Source organism: Pan paniscus, chromosome 8 (assembly GCF_029289425.2).
Source record: "Pan paniscus chromosome 8, NHGRI_mPanPan1-v2.0_pri, whole genome shotgun sequence".
NCBI classification, from domain to species: Eukaryota; Metazoa; Chordata; class Mammalia; order Primates; family Hominidae; genus Pan; species Pan paniscus.
The window spans coordinates 91941856-91952273 of record NC_073257.2 but is presented as its reverse complement, the minus strand read 5'-3'; the positions used below and the strand labels follow the sequence as shown (position 1 = coordinate 91952273).

The window sequence follows — 10418 nt, the reverse complement described above, 5'->3', positions numbered from 1 at the left end:
ACAACTTCAATTATGCTAGTTTTATAAAACCCTCTAACATAGATGGGTCAAGTGCATTCTAATTATCCTATTTTAAGCAATTTTCCTAACCCTTGAGAGTCATTCTTTCATAAGAGCTTTAGAATCACTTCATGAAGTCCTCACACCTTCCTCCACTCCCTCTTTTCTTTCCTGTGAACATTGTATAGGGGTACAGTAAGTGTCTAGGTTCTCTGTGGGATCCCCATCCCTCTCATCCTCTCTCTGTTCTCTCAGGCCGTCTCTCTAGCTGGGGGCCAAGCATCCCCTTCCTGCCCTGATCTTTCCCTCTGGTCACAGAATGCGTTTGCTTGGCCTGAAGTTGCCATCAGAACTTTCAGCCCTGGCCTGGCCCCAGGCACTTATGCTTCAAATGAAGTATTAAGGGAATTAAAAAATAAATATGTACAAGGGCTGGCAATGAGGCCACTCTGCAGTTTCCTCAGATCAAAGGGCCTAGAGACATCTTAAAAACACTTTATTCAACCCTACAAACAGGACTTACATAAGGACCATTCTGCTCAGGCAGGGTGCTGCTAAGTCCCTCTCTGTGGCTCAAAGGTGTTTCAGCCAGGTAGTCTGAGATTGCCTACAGACTCTTAAGTAAATAGAGGGCAAACATGTTAATATTCAAATGTATCCAGGAAGGATGGGTGCTGCAGTAACAACCCCCAAATATCACTCAGAGTACAAGTCCATTGCCTAGATCCAGGCAGTTGCTTTCCATGCATTTGCTCAAGGGCAGTTGCTTTCCATGCATCTGCTCAGGTTCCAGAATGTTTGATTGTACAACAACTTTATTATTATTATTATTATTATTATTATTATTATTATTATTATTATTGAGACAGGGTCTCACTCTGTCGCCTAGGCTGGAGTGCAGTGGCGCAATCTCTGCCCACTGCAACCTCCACCTCACGGGTTCAAGTGATTCTCCCTTCTCAGCTTCCCGAGTAGCTGGGATTACAGGCACGTGCCAGCACTCCCAACTAATTTTTGTATTTTTAGGAGAGACAGGGTTTTGCCCATATTGGTCAGGCTGGTCTTGAACTCCTGACCTCAAAGTGATCCACCCGCCTCGGCCTCCCAAAGTGCTGGGATTATAGATGTGAGCCACCGCACCTGGCCTTGTACAAGAACTTTATATCTACCAATCTGTCTATAATCACAGAAGACATGGCAGCAGACGAGAGGGCATTTTAGAAATGTATACCCACTCTTTTCTGCTTCTCCCCAGGAGTGACCCACATCACAGGTTCATGCCTGCCTTCAAAAGTCCTCTCAGTGAAAGATTGGCGAGAAACAGTAAAACCTACCATAAGATGCCAGGCCTGCTGTTAGCCATAGAGAGGCCTAATAGTCACAGGCAATTAGAGTGGACAGTAATGAAGACTGCTTTGATCTCTGAGTGGCTTGGTAATTGCACAAAGAGAGGTCTCTTCTCTATTCTCATGGTTAAAACTCTTATCATCCATCCATTCATTCTAAATCCACTTGTTGAGCACCGCTATTGTCCATTGCCAGAACAATCCTGCAGCTTACTCATCTTGTTATGTTAGGGAAGTGCAGGATCACGAGGGCATGACTAGCCATGTCAATCTTTGTATCCAATGCCTGGATAAATATTTGACATACAGATTAAGACTGCATTTCTCTAATAGATAACTAGTTTCTTTGCTCTAGGTAGGTAACTTGAAAATGTCAAGCACATCATTAAACTTGAATTTTAAGGTGAACATCTGGAAAGGAAGAGTGGTTGAGAATGCCCTGAACTTATGCCACTCAAGTTTCAGTGATGTGTATCAAGGGGATTCAGAACATAGACAGGATCCTAGAAAAGCAAACGTCAGAGGGCTCCACATCAGCTGCTCATTATGGAATGTGGACTGGGTTGGTGACAGAAGGTTGAAAACCAGGATGAGACTTGAGAGTATACTTTTTAACTGAACAGGGGTTTCTCTATGAAACTGCTGTGAAAGTCCCCACTTCAGACATGGATGGGTCCCAGCCTGCTCTCATGGTGTCCATGGTGAGAGTCACAACATCACCTGAGAGTGCAAATCACTTGACACACAGGCTACTAAACAAGGGACCCTGACTGCTACAGTTAAGGTGGGGCAGACACTGAGATCTGTGTTGACCTTGGCCCATGTGTGTTAGTGCAGGGGAGACCTCTGTGCTCAGGAACTGGTTAGGACCTGAATTTCTGAAATAACTGCTTCAGTCCCCTATTCCAATCAGCCTGTGCCTACAGATCTCAAATGGCCCTCCCTGCTTGTTCTCTGTGCTGGAGAGCAAACCAGACCCCTGTGGCCCATGGCACTGATGGATCTGAAGCTTCTTCTTGGGGTTTGAAGTATCCACATTCCAGGCCTTCAACATCATAGGAGATTTTTTTCTCTCCACACACTTCAACTACGCTGACTTTTCCCTTAGCAAGAAGTAGGTTTGGCTTAAGTATTGGGGTAGGTAGTGGTCACTTTCAGGGGGTCTTCCCAGACCATCATGATCTTGCATCTATCCCAGTGGCCATATTGTACCACACGGACCCACTCCCCAAGTTTAGTTGATTGGACCAGAGGTGGGCATCTGAGACAGAAAGACTCATTTCCACAGGAGTTTCCAATTGATCCCATTGGAGAGTTTCTGATTTCTGTGCAGCCGTCTTTAGGACACATGATTCTTAATGCTTGGGTAGTCAAGAGACCAGGAAGCAGAGGAAGCTGGTGTGCAAAAAAGGGAAAGATGCAAAGATGCACAGGGAGAAGCAGAAGCCAGGGAGAGAGCTTGCCATTACCTGAGTCCCCCTAGTCCTTTTTAAGCCCATTTGGAACCCTTTATTCAGAGAAAAAAACACTTCTCTTGGTTTATGCTACATCCAAGTGTTTTCTCTTACTTGTAATAAAAAAGCCATTCTGAGCTCCCTCAATGAATGTGTTTCGGTGTGGTCTCTGAGTAGTTTGCTTATTATTGTGTAACTGACTTATATTTCAGAAGCTGCCACAAATTTGGGGATTTTTTTTTTTCAGTAACTGGAGAATGATCTTAGCAGAAAACCTGGGCTGCATGCTGTCTTGAAGTGTGGCTTTTGTTTTATAGACATGCTGTCCTATATATGAAATGTACTTGTAGGAGTGTCGGGAAGAGGGATGGGACTGGGGGGGTCCCATCCAGAAAGAGAAGTCTCCCTGGTTTGTGTAAACTAAGGAGAGAGTGGCTGATTTTCTATCAGGAAAGAGGTTGTTTGCCCCCCCTCTTTTTTTTTTTGAGATGGAGTCTCGCTCTTTCACCCAGGCCAGAGTGCAGTGGCGCAATCTCAGCTCACTGCAAGTTCCGCCTCCCAGGTTCACACCATTCTCCTGCCTCAGCCTCCCGAGTAGCTGGGACTACAGGCGCCCACCACCGCGCCCAGCTAATTTTTTGTATTTTTAGTAGAGACGGGGTTTCACCATGTTAACTAGGATGGTCTCTATCTCCTGACAGCATGATCCGCCCGCCTCGGCCTCCCAAAGTTCTGGGATTACAGGCATGAGCCACCACGCCCGGCCTTGTTTGCCCCTTTTATGGGGCCATGGTTCATCCAGGTGTCACTGACATCTTTTGAACACAGGTGTCATTTAAATCATTATGTGCAATAATATGTCAAATCAACTAAATATGCATGATCTTTGGCCTATATATTTACAGCCTAAATGTATAGGCTTTAGGGTCAAAATGACCTTGCTAATGACCCAGCTGTAACACTGACACCCCCTTTTGTCCCTGCACAGTTTCATCCCTCTCTGTGCCTTGGTTTTCATATTTGGAAAATGAGGAGGAGGATTTAACTAGATTATCTCTAAGGTTGAATGGGGAAAGAACATTCCTGGAATCACCAGGCAAGAAGAGGATTGGAGGTAAATCGGAGCTTGGCCAGAGACCCTTTGTTCCAAAGTTCCCTAAGATTTCAGACAGCTTTAGGATTGTGCAGCTGGTACTCCTCCCATGAGTCAAGAGGCAGTCATGTTGGCAGTGATGGAGAGAGATCCTGGGCAGTGCAGGGGTGAGGAAGGGCCTACTGAGTGCAGGGCCATGTGGCCTGGCTGGGGAGGCAGACATTCTCTGCCAGGTCACCCTGCCATGCTGTGCAGCTTCCTGGGCTCAGACCTTGAAATAAGAGGCAGCCATGGAGGCTGGGAGCCTCCTTTTATCCCTGGGCTCCAGCCAGAACTGGCTAGAGGAATCCGGGGTTCAGGAAGAGGTGCTGAATAGGGATACATCTGCAGGGGAGCCACCAGCCTCCAGAAGGAATTCGAATGAGGGGACAGGATGAGCTCATCTCTGGAGTGAGTGTAAGAAGAGAAGACAGCTGAGAGCTGAGACTTTGGCACTGCACCATTAAATGGTCAAGGAGAGAAAGAGGGACAAGCTAAAAAGACTAATAAGGGGCCAGGGGCGGTGGTCTACACCTGTAATCCCAGCACTTTGGGAGGCCAAGGCAGGCAGATCACTTGAGCCCAGGAGTTCGAGACCAGCCTGAGAAACATGGCAAAACATCATCTCTACCAAAAATACAAAAAATTAGCCGGGCGTGGTGTCTCATGCCTGTGGTCTCAGCTACTTGGGAGGCAGAGGTTGCGGTGAGCCCAGATCGCACCACTGCACTCCAATATTGGTGACAGAGTGAGACCCAGTCTCAAAAAAAAAAAAAAAGAGACCAGGCAAGAGTGGTATCTGTGAAACTGGGAGGAGGAAGTGCTTGAAAGAGGAGGGAGAGATCCGCAGGGTCAAATGCAGCTGATGGTTTGAGAAAAGGGCCTGAAAAGGAGTCTTTGGGTTTAGGGACAGGAAGGTCATTGGAGACCCACTTTACCCCTTATAGGGAAAGTAGGCTGGCCCCTTCTTCCCCTGAAAGGAGTTTTAGTGTGAAGGAAGCCTCACATTTCACTCTGTGGTGTCCTGCAGCAGCTGTAACTTTTGGCCACATTCTGTAGAGAAGTCCTTCCCGGCACAGATGGTCACCTTTTTATTAGGATATTGGCAGCATGAGGGTCTAAGCCTTGACTTCTGGCCAAACTCCTGGGCCAAGCGCTGCCCCACCCACCCCAGTTGGCTCAGAACTCGCAGACCACAAGACGCTTTTCTCCACAAGCCTTGTCATTCCACTTGCCATTGGTGAAGATCTCCACACAGTCCTCTGACCCGCCATCATCGTTGGGCTCCCCTGGGGCCCAGTTGGAATAGACCAGGGACTCTCCTGTGGGGTAGGTGAACTTGCCCTCTGTCTTGGAGTCAGTCATGCTCAGGAAAGCAGCCTCGTTCTTAGCTACGACTAGCTGTTGCAAGGCGGCATTCTCAGCGGCAGAGCGTGGAGAGGCCAACTGCCCACCAGCCTGTGTGCACACCAGCTGTGCCTCCGTAAATGGTTTGACGAAGCCTGCTGTCTTGAAAATCTTCTCCCCGACACTTTGGCCATTTGGGAAGAGCTCAACTAGGAGAAGAAGAGAGTCAGGTTGGGGTTGTGGCATCACCTGGCCAAAGCTCAGGGGCTCTGAGACCTCTGTGCTCCAACCTGAGCCTCTCAGACCTCCCAAACAGGCACCACATCAGGATGCCAGAGAGAATGCAAGAGAGATTGTTCCAGAACAGCCCCCGTCCCATGACCTACCCTGTGAGGTGACACCATGATTCCCCACTTACAGATGAGAGCACTGGAGTTTAGAGAAGCTAAGAGGCTCAAAGTCACACAAGCAGCAAACGTGCAGTTAGGAATTCAACCTCACTCAGTCTGACACCAAAGCTCAGACATGCTCTATTTTGGCACATGCTATATACTAGAATTGATTTCTCAATTACTAGGTAGAAATGAACAATTTTTCCCAAGTTGATCACAGTGTAGACCAGGCCAGTTTCTGAGAGTACAGAAAACACCTGCAGTTAGCCCACTGTCACCCTGTACAACAGTAGGGGATGTGGGGTTGTCGGAGAGGGTCTGTGCTGTGTGATGGGGTGATGAAAGGGGAGAGACAGGAAGAGGAGAGGACATCTGAAAGCTGTCAGATGCTAATCTCTGCTCTGCGTCTGGCCTCATGTCGGCCTCTTAGTATGCACATGGATGATGTCCTAGCCAGTCAGCCTGCCTGGGAGGTGCTGAGGGAGTGGAGGAGAGCATCTGAAGGGCATGTGTGAGTGAGGCACAGGGGAGTGGTGTTAGTGCTGGAGACAGCCCTGGGTGGGAACTGGAAGACCAGGCATTCAGATCCACGTTGCGTGGGCAAGGGAAAGTCACTTCCCTTTTCAGGGTTTCCATTTCCTCATCTCTAAAATGAGGGCTCACTTCACAAAAGCTGTTGCGTGGGCAAGGGAAAGTCACTTCCCTTTTCAGGGTTTCCATTTCCTCATCTCTAAAATCAGGGCTCACTTCACAAAAGCATTGCCTGTGTGACATGTCAAGTATCTCTTTTTAGTCTGTCTTTGTGGCTCTTGGGCCCATGCATGGAAATCTTCTGCAAAGGACACTGGAAGCTCCAGAGAAGGCTGTGCCCCTGGCTTTGTTGGGCTGCTCAGAATGCAGGCTGCACCCTGACTCATCGTCCTTAAGATTCTCCATGGGCTCAGGGTGGCACCCAGAGCAGCCCTGAACAAAGTCAGCATAAGAGTTCATGTACCATTACTAAGTTTATGTGCCATGCACATATGTGGGCATGCCTTTGAATATATGTGCATCTACCCAAAGGTACGTGGGAGTATGTAAGGTTCATCTGGATGTGTGTGCATATTTGTGTGTGCTATATAGACAACATATGAGCTCATGTATGTAGATGGAGGTGGAGTGAGTGATGGTGTTTAAGTGCACACACATGCGGTGGGTGCATATGGACATGTTCCTCTGTGTGTTTCTGTCACTGTGCCTCTGAGTGAATTAGAGCATATGCAGAAAGAGATATATACCAAATGCTTGAAACTCTCATTTCAGAGCTTGGGTACTTAGAAGCCAAACCTGTGTTGCACCCAGTCAGCCCTTTTATGCTCTACTACTTCAGAAAACTTTAATCTTTTATTTTTTGGCTCAATGAGATGCGCCTGAACTCAAAGCTGATATCAGGAAAGGCGGAGGAGAGTAGGGGCAGTTGGGCACTGATGTGGAGATTCAAAAAGGCACCAGGCCCTCAGCTGTGTGTCCCTGGAGGCCTCTGACTCTTCAGGATTCCAGGGTTAGGGCAAAGTCTCTGCTTTAAAATACCTCCAGAGCTGCAGGTAGAGCCCAGCAGTGGCTGGAGCCCAGAAGCAGCCTGCCCCCTATTTGAACCAAGAGCACGTCTAAGGTGAGATATCTGATGGCCACATACCAAGGTCAGGCCCCCACCTGCCTTGTACCCCCAGAGCAGAACCCCAGTCCTAGTTCCCAGAACAGTATCTGGTTTCTGGGCTGCCTTGGGATGTGCAGCAGCATCACTGGGGACTCCATACCTGGCCCCTCTGAGGTAAGAAATGCAGCCCGTGTTGGGTAGCCCCTTATCTATCAGAGGGACCAGCACAAAGTAGGCAGGAGAGAGGCTCTACTGAATTGCACTGGACTCAGGACAACAATTTGTCTCAGGGCACAGGTGGCATTGAGGTTGGTGGGTAGTTCAGGAGCCTGATGGCCTTAACTATGCTACTGCCAGCCTGGTGAGCTGGTGATAGGGGCCACATCCTCCTCCTTTGCCCCCTTGGATCTACTTTGAGCTCCAGGAGCAGGTGGCTGCCCTCTTCTAGCCCCATCCCAGCCTGAGCCCTACCCCCTGCCACAGTCCCAGGTCCAGCCCTACACAGGTCCCAGCTCATTCCCATCCTAGACCGAGGGCAGGCTCTGCCTCAGGCCCAGCCAAAGGTCTAGCCCCAGCCAAAGGCCAAACCAAGGTCGAGATCTAGTGTGGGGCCCAATGCCAGTGCTGGATCCAGGTTCAGATCCAGGAACTCACCTTTCTTATACTGAGAGAAAGCAGCCTGGAGGTGCTGTACTTGTCCCTGTAAGGCCTCAACCTGCTGCCTCAGAGAAGCAACATCTGGAGGGGAGAAAATGGCCAAGTAAAGACTTGTCCAGAGAGCGAAGGAAGAGCTCAGAGTCTGGGCCCCAAAGGAAGGGTGTCTAGTTTCGGGCACATATTGTGGAGCTGACCCACAGCAAGCCCACATCTACTGACACAGCTGGCCTCTGCTGTGTAAGGATGTCTTATGGTTCTGCTATGAACAAATTGCTGCCTGTACTTCACTGACACTGAACCAGATGACATTGTGACTTTAAAGTCTTGGAATATAATGGCATCTCCATTGGGTGGGTGGGGGGGGTTGCTGGGCAGGAATACACACTCATGTGTTTCCTATCCACTGGGTTTTTAATGCCCAAAACTGTCCTATGAATTGGGAAGGCAGTTGTAGTTTTCCCGATAGTCAGATGGAGAAGCTGCCCAGGTTGCTTTCCCATGAGTACTAAGTGGCTAAGACCAGAGCCCCGTGCTCCTGCCTTCCAGCCTGTCCGCCTTTCCTGAGTTCCACCCACCAGCTGCCATTAATGGGGCACACATCCCAGAGCCCCTCCTGTGGCATGAGGAGGGCTTCCTCCCTGCCCACCCATGCCCCAGCGGGGCTTCCCTGGGCCAGGAGCTGCTACCTTACCTGGAAGCCCACTTTCTCCCTTTCCTCCTTTGTCTCCAGGAATGCCTTTGTCCCCCTTCAATCCCGGGGGTCCCCTGGCACCTGGACTTCCCTGGGGACCCATGGCTCCAGCAGACCCTGGGGTAAAAGAAGAACTGGGTGAGCTATGTACTCATTTTATTTTTTTTGTTTTTAGCATTTTTACCTTCCCATACATGGACTAACTATCCTTATTGCCCAGAAATAGACAGATGGTCCCCAGTACCCAGCCATGCAGCTCCCTGTACACTGACTGTCCCTGTTACCCAGCAATCAACCCCGCTGTGGAAAACTGCCCCGCCACCCAACAACTAACCTTCCCTGTATACAGACTTCTCCATTGCTTGCGCCCCACTCTCCCTAGATAGGAACAGTCCCCAGAGCCCCCTCATGCACCCTTCTTGGATACAGATTCTCTCCATGTTCCAGCGATACCACCTCTGCCTTTGTGGGTGGTGGAGGGGGTGTAGGCATTGACAGCTCCAAGCAGGCACAGGAGAACTGGACCCAGCCCAGCCCAGCTCTTTCCACTGCTCACCTGCTGCCCCTGCGTTTCCAGGGACTCCACGCTCACCAGGGACACCTCGCTCTCCCTTAGGGCCTGCGAGGCCTCTTGCCCCTGCCGAGCCCTGCATGCCTGGGGCACCTACTTCTCCTGAAGAAGGAACACACAGGAACAAACACAGCTAAGAGTGCATTCAGCAGGTGTGGTTTTGTTAGCAATGGAGCTTTTTGCCCGCAACTTTAGGGTCAGAGAGAGAAGTGGGGAGACTCTCCTTGCTTTCTGGGGCTCCTCTGTGGAGGGTGAGAGGAAAATATTGCAGTTGTGGGGATTGGGAGGGTGCATGGCAAGCCTTTGCAGCATCAAGGGTCTGGACTCTCCCTGGCACTCTGAGCACGCCTCAGGTCATACCATGGACCCTTGTCCTTCCTCCTTTCCCTTCTCAGACTGGCCACAGACCAGCCACCTACCTTTGGGCCCAGCTTCTCCTTTTGGGCCTGGCTTGCCCTGAGGTCCTGTGTTCCCCTGCTTCCCCAGGGGACCTTCTCTTCCAGCTGGACCAGGCACACCGGGAGGTCCTGGAGGTCCTGAGCAAAAGCACTAGCCCGGTCAGTAACAATGAATCCTCTTGGCAGGAGGAGTGTGTAGTAAGGTGAGGGTAATAACAGAGGTAAGGGAGGCACCACTGTTGTCCTCCCAACAGCAGGTCCCATCTTTCCTGAAATGACCCAGTGCCACCTTCAGACAACCTTCTTCCTGGGATGGGCTCTGTGTGTGCCCACTGGCATATCCTTGCAGCTGCACCACCACCTGGAAACACCTGAAGTCGACACCCAGTTGCTCACCACTTGGCCCAGTGTCTCCCTTTGGTCCAGGTTCTCCAACAGAGCCATTGTCCCCTTTGGGCCCAACTGGGCCAGCTTGTCCAGGCATCCCTGCTTGCCCTGCAGCTCCTGGCAAACCTGTAGCAGCAGAAGAAATGGACAAAGACCTGGCCCTAGACCCAGAAAGGGCCAGCCTCCTGCAGGATCAGCCCCTAGCATTCCTTCAGGATTCTGCAGAGCATGAGACTTCCACTGTCACACACCCGGGCCCAGTGGTGATCCAGGAAGTGGGTATCAACATCCCCATTTTATAGATGAGGAAGAAGCCTTCCAGAGCTGGAGGCGGATTAAAGCCAAGACCTGCCTGACCTTCTATGCGGTGCTCCTTCTCCTACCCCAAGGCCACTGTATTGATGGCA

General features: G+C 50.2%; 1 protein-coding gene across 4 annotated transcripts in view; it reads right to left on the bottom strand.

The window, feature by feature from the left end:
• Positions 1-1524: 1524 nt before the first annotated feature.
• Positions 1525-10418, bottom strand: part of SFTPD (surfactant protein D) — a 45944-nt gene continuing 37050 nt past the window's right edge. For 2 of the 4 annotated variants that reach the window (XM_034930969.3, XM_055093057.2), the window contains 6 exons: positions 10021-10137; positions 9646-9762; positions 9212-9328; positions 8656-8772; positions 7962-8045; positions 1525-5488 (listed from right to left, as the gene is read on the bottom strand). In XM_034930969.3, coding sequence (XP_034786860.1) covers positions 5112-5488; positions 7962-8045; positions 8656-8772; positions 9212-9328; positions 9646-9762; positions 10021-10137 — 929 coding nt within the window. In that variant the 3' untranslated portion in view covers positions 1525-5111. The remainder of the gene's footprint in view (positions 5489-7961; positions 8046-8655; positions 8773-9211; positions 9329-9645; positions 9763-10020; positions 10138-10418) is intronic. The other 2 variants (XM_055093055.2, XM_055093056.2) reach the window with 2 other exon arrangements.